Below are 21,473 nucleotides of genomic sequence, written 5' to 3' on the forward strand. Positions count from 1 at the left end.
AGGCAGAGGTGGGTGAATCGGGGGGGGTGGAGGAGAAGACACGGAAAGATAAATAAAAATGGTGACAGGTGAGCAAAGGAGAGACACGGGTGAGAGTCAAAGAGGCAGCTGCAAAATAGAGAGAGAGAGAGAGAAAAAAATGCATGGAAAGACAGAAAGAGAGACAGACTTGAAGCCAGAGACAAGAAAAAGCAGGTCAGCCTGTGATGCACAAGCTCACTTGTGGATTATCGATCCTCTCTGTGGGCAATTAGAGAGATCAGTTTCTGGCTCCACTGTCCATCAGGAAGGTCAGACTGAGATGTTTCCATTACTGCTGGAGAAAGTTTCAACGTCACTCCTCCCTCTGCACACTGCATTTATCAGCCGTAGGAGGACCAAAGCGTACTATTCCTCTTCTTTTAGCACTCTCAGTCAGTCAGTCCTCAAGACTGGGTCAGGGGAGATTTTATTAGGATATCCAAATAAATTTGCAGAATTTCTTTTATAGCCTTTGATTTAACATTGATATCTGCAGTACACCTTTGGGCCACATGGGGAAGCCTGAATGTTCGTATTGTTCTGACAATTGTAGTCGACTTATAACATTGAATCTGAAAGGAAGATGTATGTTCTGTTTGTTTTAATGAGAGGAGATGAAAAGAATGAGATAGCCCGTTTACTCCGCCTAAATGTATTTGTATTTATTTGCATGTGTATATGTTTTCCATAGCACATGCATAAAACAAAGTTGTGATTCATCAAACGTATATCTTTTCTAAATGTCTGGTTTGCCTGTTTAAGATAAATGCAGAAATGGCCGTAAAAATGGTCAAGAATGTGAATTGACGCACAAAGTCGGTCTTCTCAGAACTTAAAGATAACACCTATTGTGAATTAGGTCATGATGGTGTGTCATTTTTAGTGGGTTCTCAGAAAAGAAGTTAGGGAAACACTACTCATGTACTCTGTTTCTTTTTCCTTCCTCAGACATGACATACGGTACTTGGCCAATAACTAAAAGAGGTAAAACCAGCAACACATACAAGCAGAAAATATCTATAATCATTTCAATTCTTCCTTTATTCACACTGAAAGTATTTCGAATGATTTTGGCCTGCAGAGATGGGATCAATTAAAGTTAATTTCTGTGAATTTAAAATCAATGTGAACCACATAGCAATGGCCAAATCTCTAATCTGAAAAATATTGAAGGAACAAAATCTCCTTCTTTTGTTTATAAATCATATATTTTAAACTTAGGCTTTAATTTTGAACAAAGTGTGTTTTTATACACAAGAAATGCAATAAGTTGACAATGTTTTGCAGTGTTGAATAAACTGTATGAGACTCTATGAGACTCTTTATCTTCAATTTTGACAAAAATGTAACTCAAGTGTCCTGAAAGTGTGTGTGTTATGTAAGCATCTCCATAAGCACGATATGTTTTATGATGTGCGGTGTGTTTACGATAACAAGGTGTTTCATCTACGAAGTGCAGACCTGAGTCAGCTGATGCAGGAGGCCAGTTTGCGCACTTTGACAACATAACATGAATTTGTGCTTTGTCATGTTATGGAAAAGATACATTTTATTTTTTTTTGGGGGGGGGGCTGTGACATTGCCCTGTGCTGCACTGATTATCATGTTTTGCTGACCAGCCACGACCCAAACTGATGAGTCGAGCTGATGATTTATTGATGAAGGGCCTGCATGCACAACAAAGCGCCTCCGTTTACTTACCCCGACGAGGACTGTGTCATCTCCTTGGAATTTGGGGATGAACTGGTCCCCACGTACAATCTCCGACTGGTTGAGAGGACGAAAGCGACACAGCACTTTTATGTTACACTCCGCAGGGATATCGGCCATTGCGCAGATTCAAGGAGGAGGAAGGATGCTGCTTTATGCTGAGCTGAGGGATGCTGCTGAGGCTGGAGGCGAACCGTCGCTGATTGGGCCTGATCCGAAAATAAACGACGAGGGGTGCGCGAGGACTTCGTCTTTCTACGTCGAAAGGACTCTGAGGACCGTGGAGAGGTTGGACGGTTTTATCCCGGCAAGCCGAGAGACGATGCAATCTATTTGTGCGCAGCTGGACGGTCGTTCCTTGTCGCAGAGAGGCAGGCAGGCTAAATTAGATGTCAAATCACAAAACGATCGCCTACATCATTAAAAACCACCGACTGTGATGTTACTCGATTCTCCGTGTTGGTTTGTTTGACGCTGTCTTTCTCTCCTGAGTATTTATTTTCTTTTCCCTTTCCTTTCGGGTGCGGCGGTGAATGTGCGTCAGGCCGGTTGAAGGTGAGATGCTGCTGGAAGGGCAGTGAGGTAAAGCTGCTGATGATCGGCCTGCGTTGGACGCTACAGCGCCCTCTATCGGGAAAATAAAGGAAGGGCGTGGTCTGCATCCGTCTCTTTAAAGTGGTACCCACACAGCCTCGGCATCATCTCCCTCACAGATCAGGCGGAAACCAGAGCCCCGTGTTGCAGCGTCACATCCTTACAGAGCCATCAAGGATAATTTCATTCCCTTGTGTAAAGCGGCAGCCAGGCCCGATGATGCAGTGACTAATCTTCAAAGTCATACCTTGGCCCATCTCCGATGCCACACTGTATTTCTTGGAAGGTATAAGACATCATTATGGGAAGGCAGTGGAAATTATTGATTAAAAGATGAGTTTAGGCCTCATATTAGGCTCCTTGAAGGAGCATCAGTGTCTGGTCAGACTGGGATGATGCAGCACAATGTCAAAACTGAAAAACACATCAACATGCCCTTTAAATAAATACTTATACAACTTTCTTACTATGAGCCTATATATTTTTAAGATATTTTGATGAATGACAAATAAACATCTTCCTTCACTGGAGGTAATACACTTGGATTTGCTGATTTACTGAAGGTCAACAACAACGCACAAATAATCTGTAACTTTAACCCCGTCTTTATAAGAATATTGTGTAGTTGACACTTGACTGGGACACATAAACCCTCTCCTTGGGACTTCTTTGGAGTGTTTTGAAATATGTACATTGACAGTAATTTAGCAGGTATGAGACTTCCATTTGAAGCTATCAAACAAACATCTTGATATTTTTTGTAATAATAGCCTACAATGCTTTAGCGCATGTTCATTATAATCCTTCACGTGTGAGAGTTCAAGGCTAATCCGGATACCTATAAACATTTTTTCACTGAAGAGAAATCAACACAAGGTACATTTTCTGTAAATAGTTTAATATTAAATAAAAAAAGACTCCCATATAAAAAAAGAAAGCTACAGTCCACAATTTAATCGTCTTTTTAAACATAAGTATTGAAAGCAAGGGGTAGAATGAGAAAAATACTTAATTACAATTCCCAGAAAAATTCACAATTTATTGTTTTCTCTCTTGTCTCTTTCTCTAACAATATAAAATCAAAATAAAACACATTAACTGTACATATGTACAAATCTCCAAGTGTAGAAATTGCATAATCTGCTTTCTTTTTCACTTTCTTTATTCTTTTTTTTTTTTTTTAAATACAGCAAGAGATGCCAGTACTCTTGGGGCAGGGCAGTGTGTGGAGGAGAGCTCAAACAGTGACATGAGGAGACAGAGGGAAGAAATGACTCCAAATCCACAGTAATACACAGACTCAAAAGATCTACGCAAGACGTCATCGTTCACTGTGTTTCAGTTATCCAGCCGTTCGTTCAACCAATCAAATGACATACTGTTCTGTCATTTGTATGACCTCGGGATTCCTGCAAATATTCAATATCTTTTCCAGACATTTATCTCCCCGCTGAGGAGTGGACGTTCGGGTGAGGTGTGAGATCAATGGATACTAAATGATCTCCATCACACCACAGCTTTGTGAAATTCTTCACCGTGACAAATGACAGCATGTGAAGTGCAAGTGGGTTTGCCGAAATGTGACAAATGATGCTCAAAGTTTTTCTGAGTTGTTCCACATTTATTGTGGACCTTGCAAATGTAAAAAAAACAAAAAAAAAACAGATGTTGTCAGATTCACTCTGTGAACATGTCGGGGTATCCCAACGCGTTTCATGACACGAGTCAAAAGTTCTACAAAAGAAACTTTAAAATAATGTTTTCTCAGTACAGAACATTATTGGTGACCACGAGGGAGCATCTCACGGGACACATGGAATTATGTTAAAGCAGTACTTTCTGTGTGGCTGATGTAAACGGACTCATGAAACCTGATAAGGTGAACATTATTTCCTTGGCTTGTCCCATATAAAAGATATTCTATACTTTGACAGAAAAGAAAACTCAAGTCTGTTCCTTCTTATATTCTCTTGCAGCACCTTCTGAAAACCCTTCAAAACATTTCCTTGAAATACAACCACCGTGTGTCTCTGCAGAGAACCCTTTGAGGGCCCCGTTCAATGAGAATGACTTCCACCAACGGTCGGACAGTGAGGGGCTCAGCTGTAGCACCGTTGTCCAACACACACTCGGACGCATAAAAAGACACACACACACACACACACACGTACAGACACACTTTCAACAGAGAGCATCGTTCAAGTAGTTGGGCTTCATCCTGACTCAGTTGTACACTGATGAGAAGAAAACACTACTCTTGTTTCTTGTGTGTTTTCTCATTGATATAATTCTAACAACAACCATATTTAACAGATCTCTGATCACAATGTCAAGCAACCATTATTTCGTGAACTAGACCCTAAGAGAAGAACTAAGTGAAAGAGTATCCACACAATTTCTCTTCAATTTGTTTGTTTTTTTTTTTACACATTTTTATAAATTAACGTTTCAGACTAGATCTCTCTCCTATGTGTTTTTCATAGCGGTTGCCATAACAATGATAACGGCATAATATTAGTGCAGTTGAACTAAAAAAAAAACGACGGGTCTAAACATTGGTGAAGATGTTGGAGAGATGGAGGGGGAAAGTGAGACGCCTGGCCGCCTTTGATTGGTGAACAGCTGTGACTTCCAGCTCCCTCCACCGATCACTGCCTCTGAGACCTGGCGCCTCGTCGCCTCCTGCCGCGGACCGACCTCTCGGGCTTCAGCAGTGCTGTCTGGAGCGGGACAGAGACAGAAATTACAGTCACATCAGCATTATCTCCTTCCCTCTGTGTGATGGAATGACTTTGCCACCGCAGTCAGAACTGCACCATCATTCCCAGTACGGAACAAAAAGATTCCTCTTCACATCGAGCATTTTGGTTTCTTCACAGGGTTGTAAGAGTACGGTGTACGAGACAGAATACTAACCCTCTAACTTCTGAGTCAACATGGACAAGAAGTCCTAAAAAAAATGTACATACAATGGTATGGCAACCCGGCAGCTCAATCTGCTGACGAAGATAATGTGGTATTATTAAAAGCTCACCTAAAAAGGATTGTTTTCTCAAATGCTGTTTTTTGCTTGAATGTTATTTTGTTTTTTATCTCTTGAAAAGATTTTCTATGACATTTGTTTGTGCTGTGCTGGAATTGCTGTGGTGCAAGCAAAGCACGCAAATGAAAACACTTTCTCTGTTACTTGTGTATTTGAATCATACAAAGGGAGTTAAAGCAGCCATTTGTTGATGTGGAAAATACTCTTGGTACTCTAAATGCCAACGTCAGCATGCTCACAATAACAATGCTAACATACTAATGCTTAGCAGGTATGTTTACCATGTTCATCATCTCTTGGCTGATGAAATGTTCTGCAGGCATTCGGTCAAATACCAAAGTATGGAACAGATTTAAAAAACAAAAAAAAAAAATGTCCTGATGATGGCGCTAAATGAAAAAATAAGGGATCACCAACATTATAACAATTCCTCCTGAAGGGGAACATGAATGCCTGGACCAAATTCCATGATAATCCATTCAACGCTTGAGAAGACATTTCATTCAAAACCACAAATGCGAACCTCATGGTCATGCTGGAGGAAAAGTCATTGAGTCAGGCGATAACATGGATAAAAGAATCCAGACTGTTGGAAAGTACCAGTAACACTGTAGTGAACAGCAACTGGAGAAGAAACAGAACGTATTTTAATGTAATAAAAAGTGAGAGGTAGGCCTAATAGAGAACTAGTGCTTCTGATAATTAAACCAATACATCAGAGTCTTACCGTGGCCTTGGTTTCCTCTAGTGCTGTAGCATCCATGTCTCTGAAGTCTTCCAACACATTCTGTAGCCTGATAGGCAAAGTAAGAAACACATTAACACACAATACACCACAATACACCCAAATATACCTGATACAGTCGTTATGCAACATCTTTGATTCATCACAGTGCACGGTATCAAGACGGACGCCACTAGGAATGTCACTGGAAATTGCATTATACGTGCGATTCAATGTCTAGAGCATGTCTGAGAAATGAACTGTCAACAAGAACACTTACGTTTGTTTCCTTTTCCTTCCTCTTCTGGCTCCACCCACTGCTCCCGCTTGATCCTGAGAGGTAAAAATCATAGTAAAAATGCAGTCATTGGAGTTAATCACAACGCCACATTCCTCTTTTATACAGTCTTTGGTCCATACCGTGCTACATTCTGGTGTCTCAGCAGGATAGTTATGAAGTCCCACTTTGTGATATAAAATCTTGTTTTCAAGTTTAAAGGAATCATGGAGACCCAGGCACTCACCCTTCCCTGTTCGGTGCGCAGCAGCATCCCAGAGGTCTCCTCATTGGGCCTCCCACTGCATCCATCCCTGGGACTGAGGTACCCCTGCCTGTCTACCCCCGCCTCCACATAAGGGCACACAGCCGCAGCAGGCCCCGTGCAGTCCGTCTTAGCCTCCTCAAAGTACATGGATGGCAGAGGAGGCTCTGGGTGGGTGTGTCCCTCTACCATCACTGGTTTCCTTTGTAAAGGTGACGTAGGCCCATCGTCAGTGGGTTTGGGCGTCCCTTGGGCTGGGGAATGGGCTGCTGCTTCCAAGCTGAGTCGGGATAAGTCTGGGTTGCGGAGGGAACAGGCCCGACGTGGGCTGAGGGAGATTGGGGCACTTGCCTGGGGCAGAGTTTGAACAGGGGTGGACGGGGTATGGTGTTCCACGGGGAAAGAAACCGGTGGTAAGGCACAGAAGGGTGATGTGGGGTCAGACGGCCCCATGTGGGCCCTGCCTTCCTGCTCTTTAGCACTGACTTGAAGGAAGGAGGTATAAATCGTGTCCATGAAGGAGGTGTAAGGATCGATAACAGACCTGCCCTCAGATACCCGCTGTTGGGGTGGGCTGTGTTCTCGGGCCGGGGCTGAAACTGGAGCTGGAACAGGACTGGGTACTACTTCGGGAGCCATCTGACTGGCTGGAATGTCTTCCTGTGGGGCAGGACTTTGTGTTTCCTGCAATGACATTGGCTTGTCTCCTTCTGAGGGTGGTGCAAGGTTTAGCTGGAGGAAAAAAAATAAAAAAGGTTCAGGCAATCATTGAAATCACAGCTGTAGACGGTGTTTTTTTCATTAGCTACTTGATCCAAATACTTAAAAGTCCGGGTTCAAAACTATTTAGTTTATAGCGTATAAATACAAATTAAATACAAGTTAACTGGGAGAATGGGTGTGACGCAATCCGATAAAGAGAAGACGTCTCACTCTGTTGGACTCTCAGTCCACTCGCGGTTGTAAAGTGGTGTTACAGAGCGGAGGAGTGCACAGACCAGCTGAGCGAGCACTTTAACCCGTCAAAAGCCAAGTATGATATATGTCCATCATCTAGTTACTCACAGAATAAAATGGAGGTAGCAACAGCTGTAAAGCCTGCCACTGGTGATGTTAGTTATTTTAACCGGCAATAGCAACAGTCAGCGCCGACTAAAGATGAGACGCTGTCCCCTGAATGGTTTATCCACTGAGCTACAGGCCAGGTACCTACCTGTAGGTTGTTAAGCAAGTTGATAGCTCCATCAGGACCCTGCAGCAGAGGCATGCCCAAAGCAGAGGTCTGGACTGAAGGTAGGAGGATAGAACCTGCCCCAATCCCCAACAAGTTGTGGAGTCCTGTGATGCCAGAAAGATCTCCTACAAAGATTTGTCATAGTTGCACTGATTTAATGGCTTACTGATACAGACTATCTGCAATGTTTCAAGCATTAATACTGACAACTGTTGGTAGTTTTTGCTGGTATAATTTCATTTATTCCAAACATACAGAGTGTATTCTTTAGAAAGAAGTGTTACACCAACTCACCTAATACAGCAGAGTTAAGCAGAGTGGGCAGTAATTGTTGGAGGATGGGGTTGTCTTTGCCTTGCAGACAGAGGGGGATGAGGGTGTCAAGACCAGCATCAGTCGATACCTTTGAGAATAGAGTACAGTAGAGGACCGAAGAGGAGTTTAGTTTCAGGAAAACAAATTACAAAAGCTTGAAACAAAGACAAAAATAAAAAAAGGTAGAGATAGGGTCAGAGAAATGCAGACTGGCAAGACACAGACAAATTCTTTACATTTGTATAAATGCAAAATTAAAAATGTTTGCAAAAACATGTGCATTCACACCTGCAGTACATTAAGATAGATGGGCTGTAACCAACCCTAAAAAGGAAGAGGCCTTCATTTGAAAATAATTTAGCGAAAACCATATTTTAGCTGTAAAGGAAAACGATTGATGGGTTTGTGAGGAAAATAAGTTAAACTAACACAGGGAGAAACAATGGAGCAGTCAAGGAAATTAACTCATAGGTTTTTCTCGGGAAACTATGGCGAGCTCAGAGGAAATAACTATAGGAGGTAGGGGAGCCTACCTGAGGTTGGGTATGTTGGGTTTGCTGTGCAGAAGCTAATTGGGTGTGGGGAGACGGGTGGAGCTCGGCAGAACTCAGGGCAGCAGAGAGCAAGGCAGGGCTGAGGGGCAGGAAGGCTGCGTGGGGATGAGGAAGAGAGGCAGAAAGGAGCAGAGACTGTAGGGCCTGGATGGTGCCCTCAGCTCCTGGGGGAAGAGAGAGAAGGCCTTGGGCGACCTCCAAGAGCCCTGCGCCCGATAGGGCTGAAGGATCCAGGAGACCAGAGGTCTTATCCAAGGTGAGGCCTTCCAATGTGGTGGTGATGTGTTGTGACTGCTGGAGAGGAACGTCTAAGCTCACCTGGCTCAACTGACCCAGCCCAGACAGAGGTAACAAAGGCGCCTGATGTTGCCCGAGTAACAAGGAGGCCATGATCAGAGCCTGAAGGCTAGCTTTTTCTGTGAGCCCTAAATCAGCTTCCTGTCCTGGGGTTGAGGCTGAAGGTGGGAGTGGATTCAGCAGGCCCAAAAGGTTCAGAGGCAGCTCTCCTTGTGCGCCGCTCAACAAAGGCAACAAGGGAAACAGAGGATTGTTGTTTAACTGCTTCTGTTGTTGATCCTGGTTCTGCTGCTGTGTCTCTTGTTGGTGTATCAGTAACTGCTGCTCCGATTGCTGCTGCTCTGCAAGAGTCTGTTGTGGTGCAGTGGCAGGATGTATCTGTGCATGTAGCCCTCCCAACCACAGCCCCCCTAGGGGCAATGAAGCTAGGACTGCTGGGTCCAGGAGGGATGGTAGACCTCCTGTGGATGACAGCAACTGAAGCAGCTGCTCTTGGTTCATGAAGGGGAAGGCCTCTGCCAGAGGTAAGGGAGAGGTTGAGTCACCCACAGCTGAAGGTGTATGAGGACTGTGATTATCCCCGAGACGAGAGGAGATAGCTGGCCTGGGGCTCGTGGCTACTGGAGGTTTGGTCGCTATGGAGCCCTTCGGGTCCACACATCTAGACTCATCTGGCCCTGTGGGAGAGACATGAATCATTTACATCTGTTCAGGCTGACTTATCAATCAGTGAACACATTATACACAAGGGGTCCTGAGCTGGGCAGTTTGCTGTGTTTTATCTGGTGGTTGACTCTGGTAAGTAATACTTAGCTTTACATTTACAAGATAGCAAAAGCACACCAATAAACACGTGCACACACGTCAATACCCAAAGAGGGTGAACCATGAGTACAGATGTGTATCCCTTGCCCTCAACCATCCTAAGAGCTACGATCATCCATAAAGCCTGATTTAAAAAAGGGAGAGCTCATGACACAGTTCATATAGAACAGACTTAAATGAGCTAAAGTTGAGAGAGTATCTTGATGTCTATGTGGGTGCATTTTCAGCATATTGCAAAGCTCTACAAGCCATGTTACATCAATATGTATTCGAATATTATGGTTGTATGTTCAAGACAAAAAAAAAGCACACTTCAGACTTAAAATATCTTCACCTGCAGCGGGATTTCCTTGAGAAGACATCACAACATCAGTGGTATGGTCAGAGGAGCTGCCCTCCCCCTGTGGTACGGAGGAAGATGCTGCGAGAAGGGCCAGGACATGGTTGCTAAGATCAAGAGGCTTCGGGGAGCTGGATATAGAAACACAGCCTTGAGAATGACTCAGGTCCACTGATGAATTGATGCTGTTACTACCAATCTCTGTGCCCTGTGGTGACGTTTCCTGCGATCGTTCCTGCGAAACAGAGTCAACTGTAGGAATGTGATTCTCAGTTGCTTGATGCTTGTCTGGAGTCTGGAACGTATGCCGAGATGGGCTGCAGCTGTTGTGTAAAGCTAAATTGGAGTTGGGCAGTGTTGAATGTCTCAGTAGAGGACTTGATTTAGTAGACTGAGGACGCGTTGGAGACTGCACCGATCTGAACTGGGAGGAAGTCGGGGGAGGAGAAAGCGGCTGAAGCGCCGACGGTAGAGGATTAGTGTTACTGGTTCGGCACGGCGACCGAGCCTGTGAGTGCCTGACATTAGAATGAGAGGCGGGAGAAGAGGGCGACCGTCTGGGGCTCTGCTTATTAGTGTGTCCACCTCCTTCATGAGAAACAGATCCTGGCTGAGCTGAAGCAGAGCTGGATGATGAGGCCTGCGCGTTCTGCACACTGAGCAGGCGCAACAGAGCAGACAGAGGCTGAGTTGGAGGATCCAAGCCAAGAGGTGCATGTGTCAGGCCTGTAGTGAAATCCAGAGCCTCAGTTTGTCTAGGAGGCCTGGAAAGGTGTGCCATCTGTCGAGAAACAGGGAGCCTTGGCGTCTGCCCGGGGAGAAGATGATGATGATGGTTTTCTAACATGACAGCATTCTGGTTCTGCACAGCTGAGGTAGAGGAGGAGTGCGAGGAGGTGGGGAAGGAAGAGGAAGAGGAGGACAGGTTGATAACTGTGTCTCCTGGTGGGGTCTTCTGCGGCCCATTAGCCAGCTGCTGGGTGTCTCTTAGAATGCTGAGCACTGTGGGAGATCGCCGTTGCCTCTTCCTGTGCGACGCATTGCGCTCTGTTGTGGGAGGTAGGTGGGGCAAGGAGGAAGCCAGGGACTGGGCCAGAGAGTGGGATGGGGGGAAAAGGACGGAGGCTGCTGCAAGGGAGGAATGGGGAGGCCTAGTAGAAGCTTTGGAGGAGGGAGGGTGGCTACTATGTAAAGTGCTGTTTGTTACCTTGGATGACTGTTGCTGCTGTCCGTCTTTCAGAACCTCCAGAGAAGCGGGCAAGCTCACCAGGTTGCTGGCCACCTTTGAGCCCTGGCCTTGGGTTATCTGGTTAGCCAGCTGAGCCTTGGCAGCCGCAGAGAGCAGGCTACTCGCAGGGAAAGAAGTTGGGTTCGACAGCTTTCCCTGATGGCTGTGATGTTGATTCAGAAACGGCCCCAGAGGTAAACTAGAAGTCCCTGCGGAGTTCAACCCAAAACCTGGTGGAATCGGACTCATGGTACTCTTTGAGGGCTTTGAGGAGGGAGCATTAGGGTTGCTACTGCTTTGGTTGGTCAGTAAGGAAAGGTTCGTAGGGACTAGGAGGTGGTGGTTATTAGTGCTGCTGTTGCCTGAGTTCTTAAACTGCTCCAATATGTCTTCCAGCTTGTACTTAGGGAAGTGGGGGTTGGGGTTTGGGGAGCCACCGGGGAGAGGGGAGTGTGGAGAGGAAGAGGTGGATTTCCTCCTCTGAGGCAAGTTACTTCCCATCAGTCCTCCTCCCTGATCAGAGAGAGGGGAAGGAGAGGCTGAAGGGTGGCGGGACCGCTGGTGAGGAGACACACAGTTCATGTTGTGAACAGAGGGAGAGAGGGAGGGAGACGGAGAGAGGGGGGAGCCTCCCACAATGACACCATGAGGATGATGAGCGTGCGTCTGTGCTCCTCTTCCTCCTCCGCCCATGCTCATAGGGGAAGAGGGGGGAGGCGTAGAGAGGGGCCCTAGCCGAGGAGAACCCGGAGTCTCTGGGGTTTTGGGAGTTCTTTGACCTTGAGATGTGGGGGTGCGAGGTGATCTCTGGGCAGGGCTGTACGCTGGGAATGAGGAGGTGGAGGAGGAGCTGGAGGAGGCAGGAATAGGAGGAGGATTTTGAAGCCTTCTAAAAGCATCTAGGGGTTGGTGAGAGTTTGTGCCTGTGTGAAGGACAAGGGAGGAACCATTGTACGGATAAATAAAGTGGTGGGAGGATTTGGGGCTGGCAGAAGGGTTGATATGGAGGTTGCTGTGGGGTCGAGCTGGGACCGGATGGAGTTTGGGATGGTAAATGCTACGGTCCTCTTCTTCCCGATCCACAAGTATTCGCTTTGGATTGCGGCTGTCCACTCCGCTGCTCATCTCTGAAAGTGGACACACAGACACATATGGGTTATGGTGAAGTTGGTTTCCCTGCTTTCAAAGCAGATCTTGCATACAGTCTATAAACTAAATACTGAGAATTTAAATTCTGATTGAAACCGTTTCAAATATTCAGTAACAATACTTTGATATTTTAACACTTATGTGCACTATGGTGGATGTGTGTTCACTGAAAGCACATTGTGGACAAAACAACCAAATAATTAAAAGGCAATTGACATGCATTTTGTCAAAATATAAATACAGATGAAGACGGATTGACAGGACCACAAAGACAGTACTATTCTGCTGAGCACCGTAAAACTATGGACCTGTTCAATATATTGTTAGGTATAAACTGCAGTAACAAATTTAAGCAAACAAAGTGTCCATGAAACGTCCCCTAATCCTTTTTGCTGAATATCTTCTGTCTTCTTTTAATTCCGCGTGGCTGACAGCTGCTGCACTGACCAGCACTCGTTGTTTTAATCCCACACCCACCTGCTCCCACAGGATTTCCAACAATCACTGACTGCTCTGACAAGATACCCCATCCCACTCCCGCCTACTCCTGTGGTGATTCGGATCACACACAACATCCAAAATGTTTCTGGCCCTTTTTACAGGGAAATAAGACACTTTTAGCTCTTTCAGTTCCTATTGCTTCAAGCTAAATCCATAAAAGTGTATTCAAACATGGATATGGAGCACGTCACCATTTTTCAGATAACTAATGTTGATTACCATATCAGAGACACAAACCAGATGGTTAAGTGTACGACTTCCAAGGAGAGAGAGAGAGAGAAAGGAAATGGGAGACAAGACAGCGAGGGAGAAACTAAACGGAAACATCTGAATCTGTCCTCTGAAGGCATGTGGTTTACTGAAGGACAATGAATTTTCATTAGTGGTGTAACGGACCACTGTTGATCCGGGATCCGTACGGATCCCCCCCCCTCACGGTTCGGCACGCATGTGAACCGCAGATTAATAACACAGTTTAACGTTAACCATCACAGTAAAGTTTTCCTGACGATCATTATCCGCCAACATTCAGTAAAATCTGCGATCAGGACATCGGCATTTATGCTTTTTTAGTTGCCTATCTCTGATAATGTTACATTCTAAAAAACCAATCCGCGTTTAAATTGACAGGAGAAGAGTTTTATGATCCACTAATTTACATGCATGGTTAAGCCTAATAATAACAGCCTCTCATAAATTATATATTATCTCCAATTCATCCCATCACAATGTTGATACTGACAAAGCGCTCCCACACAAAGTGAATTTGTGTTGGTGCTGCGGGACTTGTGAGCTCATAGTCCCATAAGAGCCCTCTACATGAGGCGAGTACTACGCACACAGCACACTCAACTCAATATCAAAACTATGTAAATCAATCTAACACACCTGAACTAGAGAAAACTTAACAATAGTGATGATGCTGATTAGTATCCGTTTAGGAAATCAGTAGGAATTTGTATAGAAAAGCTATTAATAGATTTGTTTATGTTTGAATAGTACACAGGTACAGGAGTCAAACTTTACCTGGATGATGAAGGTTGGCGAAGGGCAGCTGTGAGGCCTGCATACTCCGACACAGAGCAGCCATTGCTACCACTTTCCTGCGGTGGTTACACAGTTTGGTCATGTCCTGCTCTGCTTTGCCTAATGGCTGGCTGTGCTGCTCCACCTTCACTCCCACAGTGAAGCTGAAAACCTGCAGGACACCAGATAAAAGAGGATTGGAGAGAACTCTTTGCATAATGAGAGAAATCTGAGCAAGATCTTTGCTAAACATTTCATCAAACGTATGACCGTTAAGGGCACCAGTGAGGGTATTTTACACTTATAATATGCACACAAAGATTGTTGCTTATTGCAGACAAAGTGCACTCACATGTTTTATGAAGAAAAGGTCAGCCATGATTCTACACAGTTGGACAAACTTAATTCAAAAAGTTAGTCATAGGTATTTAATCTATAACACCTGTGGGGATGTCACATGCCTGCATCTTCCAGTGCTGCCAATGAGTACAGACTCTTGGCATAAAAGAAAACAGTAAACTTGAGTCAAACTCACTGAAGTGATATTCAAACACAATGCCTGATATTTGAAGCTTGTTTATAAGAGACGTTTTCTACCGCAATATCAAAACACATTGCGATAAACAAAGCAGCATGTATTGACATCCTGCGTGTCCGAACAAACGACGCTAACCCACCACAGTGGTCAAGTGAGTATGAAGAGGCTCAGAAGTCATCACCATGCTTTTATAAATACAAGTTCACATTCAAGTGTCACAGAGTTACTACATCGAAAAACTCAAAAGTCCAGATAATATCTGGATATACTGTATACTGAATGTATTTTGTCTGTGCCCACCCTGACCACACACAAAATGGCTTTACCTTATTGACGATGAGCGGGCACTCAAGACCACATTTGCAGGTGCCATCAGTCAACAGATAGGTCTTGACCTCGTCCAGAGAGCATAGAGCAATGCCACTGGGACTATAAACAGAAGACAGGGACAAACTGTAACAGAAAACTCAAAGCAAACTCAAAATATATACGAACAAAGATATGTTCAAAGAAAAACTAAGTTTTAAGTTGCAAAGCTCAGCACACCCATTTTAGCCCAGGTAACAATTTAGAATTTAGAAATGTAAATAAAATCCTCTTAGATCTGGGAAATCTTAATTAACACAGATTATGTGATGCCACCCCAAAACGTTCAGCATACATTAAGTATTACAAGAGAAGAAAAATCTTTAAAATAGAACAAAGTTTAGTAAAAAGAACAGATTCTGCAGCCCACATCTGAAGCGGTGAAAACATAAACCTGTATTACAAACCGTAGGAGTTTATTTGAATGTGATCACAGTTTCCTGTCTCCAAGTCATCTAGTCGGACTTATCTGATCACAAATCTAGGTAATGGCCCACATGTGTATAAGCTGTTTATACATTATATTATCAAGCTCATTGGTGCTTGTACATCAACCACGCTTCTCTCCATTTGACTGGCTTAAATAGTACAAAGAACCGTCTTCAGAGAACCACAGGTCCTAAACAATTTCATATTTTCTACACTTAAAAAGATCCAAGCCACTGTTCAAAATAAAATGTGGTGCAAAACCAGCATTCCTGTTTCTCCAGATTAAATGATACACATACATTAACATTCATCCATGCATGTATGTATGTATGTATGTATAAGCAGTCACATTAAATCAATGTCTTCAAATATGAATAAACATCAGCAATAAGTCTGCATATGCTTTCTGTTCAACTGGACCAACCTACCTGACATAGATCACCTGCCCGCCCTCCACTCTCCTCTGCCAGCCGATGGGGACGTGTATTGCAGTGGTGTGGACCCCGTCCTTGTCCCCGCTGACAGTCTCACTGCCTCCCATCATTTTGTAGCTGCGGCCTGCCAGCACCTTGGGAAAAGCAGCAAAAGTGTTGATACATCTTTTCTTTACATGCAAGTGAAATTTGTTTAAAGACCCCAGGGGGTCAGGATTATTCAAAACAAAATGTATAGTCGGTATCACAATTCAATAATCACTTTACCAGAGCCTAAAATAGTCAAGGCAAATGTATTTGTATGGCCGAAAGGATCACAAGAATACTAATAATAATACTAGTTATTATTAATACTTTGAAAAATGTATCAGTGTCCTTTGTCGCACCTCACTGTGAGTCTCTAAATAAGTTAACACATGGATGCATGCATAAAATGGATGAACAAATGTCTTTGCTGGGAAGTCTTCAGGATATCAGTGTTATAACCTGCATGCTAAATGTGTGGGCCACGTTCATCTGACTACACAACACCAAATGTTAGCGTGACAAAACATCAAATACTACAGTGTGACCATGATGACGTCAGCCTAGGTTTACCAGAATATTGAAGGATGCTATACAATAAGGGCTGCTAATTAAATGTATTGCACTATGCCAGTCAATGTAAATTACTGAGACTCTACTTACCATCTGTCCTCAAAGAGGTCTGGCAAAGTGGCTAACACTTACTTCTTTATTTTGTGTGGTCCTGACAATTCAAGCGAGTGTGGTCTCTAACATTTTTAACCCAAAATATGGTATAAACACATGTGGTGAGGCCACAGCAAACGGAAAAACAGATTTGATGTCAGGGTAAAGTAACCAAAAATAGAACAACTGAAGCACATTAAGCGTACCTTGTCATCTTTGAGAAGCCAGGATCCGTTTCGGCTAGGGTATCCACTGTCCAATGTACATACTGGTGGGTAAGAAGCACACAGACTGCCAGTAAAACCTGACTTGATGCCCAAAACACCTGGACGGGCAGATCCTGAATTTAGAGGATGCTTCTTGTAGATGAAACGGTTCAGTTCACATCAGAGTAGGGTCTAGGATGAAGATAAAGAGCCTGTAAAGAAAGGTGGAGGTGTATTATGTAATGTGACAGGGACGACCAAGGTAAATACCTCACGTGATAAACTATTCCCTGCAAGTGATGAGATCAAAGCGTATTTGTGAAAGAAAAGGATCACATCAGATGCATTGCTCTCTCAAAAGGAATACAACTTCACAGCAAGCTGCGGCTACTTTGAAGTGGGAGGGTGTGTTTGGATAGGCCCGTGGTTTAGTGGATGTTTAGCTAACGTTACAAAATGAGTAGCTGCCCTTGCAACAAACAACATACAAGCTAACAAGCAAGCAACATGAAAATAACTTAAAATACAATCTTGGTGTAAATCGTAGTTGCGCTTAGTCGACAGATCTGCAGTATGCAGCCATGGTGCAACATCTCACCAACTACACGACTGATACAATGCAGGCTAGCAGCTAGGCTAACTGCTAAGCTAGTAAGCTACCCTACTTTGTACTATGTTGTCGTGACAGCTGTCAGGCGCACAAAACACTCCGATGTAAAACTCTTGCTCGTTAGCTACGGTTACAAGAAACGAGCGAGACACAATACTGATTTGTAAATAAAAAAACTCTTTGAATTTGGTCAGATTGCACTTACTTATTGACAGCCGTTAGCTAACGTTAATGTTAGCAGGACCTATCAACCTTTTCTCTGCGTCAACCGCTCTGTGTTGGCGAAGTTTTGGAGTCTTCGCTTTTCTGGCTCGCGGGAGAATCAAGAGTTAGCTGGTTAGCTAATGGACTAACCAGAGAATGTTTTGAAAACGGCCGATACTTTAATAAATAACCGTAAAATATAAGAACACCATGATTCAACCCGCGTATTAACGCGATCAATCAGCGCTCAGCGTTTATGTAATGTCTGCCAGTCCGATTTAAAAACAAAGGGCAATAACGCTTCATTTTACTGCGCCTGGGGTTTGGGGGCTAACGCTACCAGCTAGGCTAGCAGAGCTAACTGACTGAATTTACTTGATTCTGTAGGGTCCCAACAAGACTGAAGGATGTCCCGCTCCCGGTGCACACTTATCCAGCCGCTGTTTTGGTCTCTGTTTTGCTAAACCGTCCAGCATTCAATTGTATTCCGACAACCATTAGCGATCCATGTAATCCCAAATTCACAGTTTCCCACTGTTTTTTTTTTTACAGATTCCGAGCAAAAAAAAATAATGGAGTTTTCTGTTGCGCATGCGCATTCAGAGCTCAGGGAGTATTGTACCCAACATGCAACGGGACCTTTGTAGTGTTCCAGACAGATCAATGCAGAGCTCCTTGATAGAGGACAGAATAACAACAGGCCCGTGATACGCGCCTGCTGTTCACAATAATTGGTCATACGACATACCCAATTATATACCCATGTTTTTAAAGTGTTCTATTTATTAATGCATATCATATTCATCTCTGCTTCTAAGAGCGCTCCTTCATTCCCTGATTATCCCAAATAATTCCACCATGCATAGGCTAAATTCATTTTGATTTATATAGAAAAGTCTGTCGAGGCAGTAAAGTTATTGCCTTGTTTGTGTGTTTGTTGGTGTCTGGGCATACTATGATTTTGGTTAAAGACTGAAGACTGAAATAGACAATTTAGCAAAGCAGGCAACTGCCTGGCCCCCAACAGTGAGGGAGCCCAGAGCCTTCAGGTTCACCACATGGCAATTAGTCTTCAGTCATTAGATTATTTACAAATGTGTTTGGTGATGCTGTATGTAGGCCTACAATTGAAGCACAATATAAACTGAAATAATAAAGGCCTTAAAGTGACATCTGAATCAATACTCTTGTAGACGGGGCCCTCAAGACTGAGTAAATAAGTAGCATGTATCAATTCAGTTTATACTGATCTTACATGGTGCAAATTCCTAAATATAACCTTATTAAGTCACCAAAATGTAATTTCTAGTCATTAACTAATTCATACATACTGCACAGAAGGTGGGGAAAAGGGGTGTTAAGGAAAGGCCCACAGCTCATGTTCGACCCGAGACCCCTGGTTGGTTAATCTGGACCTGATTTTGGTGACCTGATAGTGTTCCCTCTAGCACCACCACCAGGACAAACCTTCAACTTTCAAGTGAATCATTAGTTATAAACACACATTTGTGGGGCAATTTTATGCTCCCAACAAATATAAACATTTGTTTTTTAGATTTTTTTAAGACCCAATGACCCCCCTAAAACCTCTCAAGACCACCGTCAGGGTCACTGGAACTTACAGGGGACTTAAACAGTGATGTAAATGATCAAATAAAAAGTTCAACAAAAAGGTGACACACAGGTTTGCGCATTGTTCTTGGTCTCCAATCGATAAAAGTATAAGGAAAGTGAGCAGTATGGAGACAGAGGGACAGAAAAGTATCTGATTTCTCTTCGTCATCGGCACTCACACTGAGGTCCCCAGCTGTTGCAAACAGTCAGCTTGACTCATGAGTGCTCAGCCTAGCACGCACACCAACACACATACAAGCATGCACAAAATCATACAAAAGTACACAAAAACAAGACATAAGTGTCTCACCAGAGCCTCAAATCACCTTGGAAATCACATAAAAAAGCTATAAAGGGAATAAACAAAGGCCCCAGACTTTGTGAAAGTTGACACATAATTCTGAGGGCCATCAGTGAGGAGGCACATTGGTCGGCTGGTTTCAGACCCACTGGTTGTCTAGCGCTCCAGTCATCGGCAGCAGGTGAAGGACTCGTTCACAGAGAGATTTACCCACACTGGATGTTGTCGTTTCTTCTCTGAGCTGCGTGAATCTTGACAAAAGGTATGTTCCAGTTTGAAGTTTGAGTTATTCCATTACAAAATGTGTTTACATGACAAAAGCATGCGAGTCAGTTTAATCAATTTCATTTCAGCAAGGTAGTAACATAAAGCTTTGAAATATTAGTTGAATAACCAGCAATATTTTGAATGTTTTTGCCTATTCCCAAAAACAGATTTTTATTGCCGTCATACTTTTGAGAATTTTGCTCTTCTTTCCCTGACTGGCACATTTAGCTGTGATGAGATTGAATTTCACAACCCTAAAATAGTTTGGGTAAAAGTGGACAAGGGCACTTGTACAGTGTGTGTCTCTGCCAGTGCATAGCTTGATGTAACTTTTTTTGGTTAATACAGACACAAGAATACATCCTGTTTGCGTCATTGTATGTGCTGTGTTTCTAACAACACTGTGCTAATCTAGTTTCCACATGAAATGCTACTTTTTTTAAGTCATAAAATATAGAGCCAAAATTAATTTAATACATTTTGACTGGGTGCCACGCTAAATACAATGTTATTTCATTCTGTTGTGTCTCAATGAACACTTATAAATATGCACATTTGACTAGTGGTACTTTTTTTACCAACCATGCCATATAACAATTGACATAGTTAAACACAGACTTTTTGTAGGCACATTATTTGAGGATTAATAGAAAAAGACAGAAGTTTAGTTCTTTAATATGGGAGTCTACTTCCCACATCTCTCAAACCAGTTTTAAACAAACGTTAACACAAACTGTTCTTGTAACAGTCTGTAACAATTTTGTCATGTCTTGATGCCTTTTTTAATCGTACGATTATACATTATCTGTGTCTATTTATCCTCTTCTGTTGATGTGTGGACTAGTTTTTATTCTGTAATTTATTGTTTTGTTTTTATTGTATGTATGAATTCAACATGCACTCAACGTTTAACTTTTCCACCTTCTTGGCCAGATCATCATTGTTGAAGAGATTTTATATCAATTGGTTTTATCTAATTAAATAAAGGTTAATCCATTATCCCGCTGATCTGCATGACTTGTTGCAAAACTCCTCACAATCATGTGCTTCAGAAAAAACCTAACAAACTATATATGTATATTTATCTTTGTAGGTGGGGCAGTAGTGACTTTATCCACCAAACAACATGGACCAGTGAGTATATTTCCTGTAATAAGTTCAATTACCTCTACAATACAAATGTAATGCTTGCCCTACTTTTCCTTCCTGTACCTCTTCCCCATCTAGTCCATCAAGTCTCCATTCAAATTCAAGTGAGCTAAATGTTACAACAGTCAAGAGTGAAAAGCACAAAAGCCTCCGAACCAACGCAGTCTTTCTACAGTATATTAAAATACAATAGTGATAAAGCAGCGACATGTTCATTTGAAAAAATGTGTCATAGGAGTCTCCCAGAATAAATAATCAAGACTCAACTATTTTGAGGTGGAATGGTAATTTGATATCGGCACAAAGCATGTCGGTTACATCAGGTCACTCCGTGAGGTTGTCCTGTGAAAACATTTTAACCCAAACTTTAAAATGTCCTATTTAAGCTTTACATGTTTGAAAACAAAAGAGAGGGAAACTTTTCACAGGAAGGTAATGATATGAAGCTATGTATGCTATGTTAATGCTATGCTATGTAGATCTAACTCATGGCTTTGTGTTTCTTGTCTTTGTGCGTGTGTGTGTGTGTGTGTGTGTGTGTGTGTGTGTGTGTGTGTGTGTG

At 43.2% G+C, this 21,473-nt stretch overlaps 3 protein-coding genes across 5 annotated transcripts in view; 1 reads left to right on the plus strand and 2 right to left on the minus strand.

Moving 5' to 3' along the window:
• Window positions 1-2,358, minus strand: part of kif5aa (kinesin family member 5A, a) — a 19,423-nt gene extending 17,065 nt beyond the window's left edge. For both annotated transcript variants that reach the window (XM_031844760.1, XM_031844759.1), the window contains exon 1: window positions 1,723-2,358. In XM_031844760.1, the coding sequence (XP_031700620.1) occupies window positions 1,723-1,851 (129 nt within the window). In that variant the 5' untranslated portion in view covers window positions 1,852-2,358. The remainder of the gene's footprint in view (window positions 1-1,722) is intronic.
• An 848-nt stretch (window positions 2,359-3,206) lies between these two features.
• On the minus strand, window positions 3,207-18,160 carry mbd6 (methyl-CpG binding domain protein 6). 2 transcript variants are annotated; one of them, XM_031844757.1, is made up of 13 exons: window positions 17,956-18,160; window positions 16,767-16,978; window positions 15,865-16,004; window positions 14,968-15,070; window positions 14,104-14,275; window positions 10,194-12,554; window positions 8,717-9,711; window positions 8,163-8,271; window positions 7,848-7,993; window positions 6,617-7,366; window positions 6,373-6,425; window positions 6,096-6,162; window positions 3,207-5,045 (listed from the first exon to the last, which is right to left on the minus strand). In XM_031844757.1, exons 3-13 carry the CDS (start codon window positions 15,978-15,980, stop codon window positions 4,974-4,976), a joined length of 4,944 nt encoding a protein of 1,647 aa, XP_031700617.1. In that variant the 5' UTR covers window positions 15,981-16,004; window positions 16,767-16,978; window positions 17,956-18,160; the 3' UTR covers window positions 3,207-4,973. The 2 variants fall into 2 exon arrangements, with proteins under 2 accessions (XP_031700617.1, XP_031700618.1); XM_031844758.1 differs by lacking the exon at window positions 17,956-18,160 and adding an exon at window positions 17,582-17,946.
• Window positions 18,161-19,686: 1,526 nt separating this feature from the next.
• The window catches only part of stac3 (SH3 and cysteine rich domain 3), a 5,760-nt gene continuing 3,973 nt past the window's right edge, over window positions 19,687-21,473 (plus strand). The window contains exons 1-2 of the mRNA XM_031845437.1: window positions 19,687-19,757; window positions 20,856-20,896. Of these exons, the coding sequence (XP_031701297.1) occupies window positions 20,889-20,896 (8 nt within the window). The 5' untranslated portion in view covers window positions 19,687-19,757; window positions 20,856-20,888. The remainder of the gene's footprint in view (window positions 19,758-20,855; window positions 20,897-21,473) is intronic.

This window comes from Anarrhichthys ocellatus, unplaced genomic scaffold (assembly GCF_004355925.1).
Source record: "Anarrhichthys ocellatus isolate YVR2014 unplaced genomic scaffold, GSC_Weel_1.0 scaffold5, whole genome shotgun sequence".
Lineage (NCBI taxonomy): Eukaryota > Metazoa > Chordata > Actinopteri > Perciformes > Anarhichadidae > Anarrhichthys > Anarrhichthys ocellatus.

Coding starts and splice junctions, on each gene's coding strand:
- mbd6 (XM_031844757.1), bottom strand. CDS start 15,980: ATGATGGGAGGCAGTGAGACTGTCAGCGGGGACAAGGACGGGGTCCAC. Junction 12,555..14,103: donor CGCCAACCTTCATCATCCAG/GTAAAGTTTGAC, acceptor GTCCACTTTCAG/AGATGAGCAGCGGAGTGGAC. Junction 6,426..6,616: donor TGCGCACCGAACAGGGAAGG/GTGAGTGCCTGG, acceptor TTTACCTCTCAG/GATCAAGCGGGAGCAGTGGG.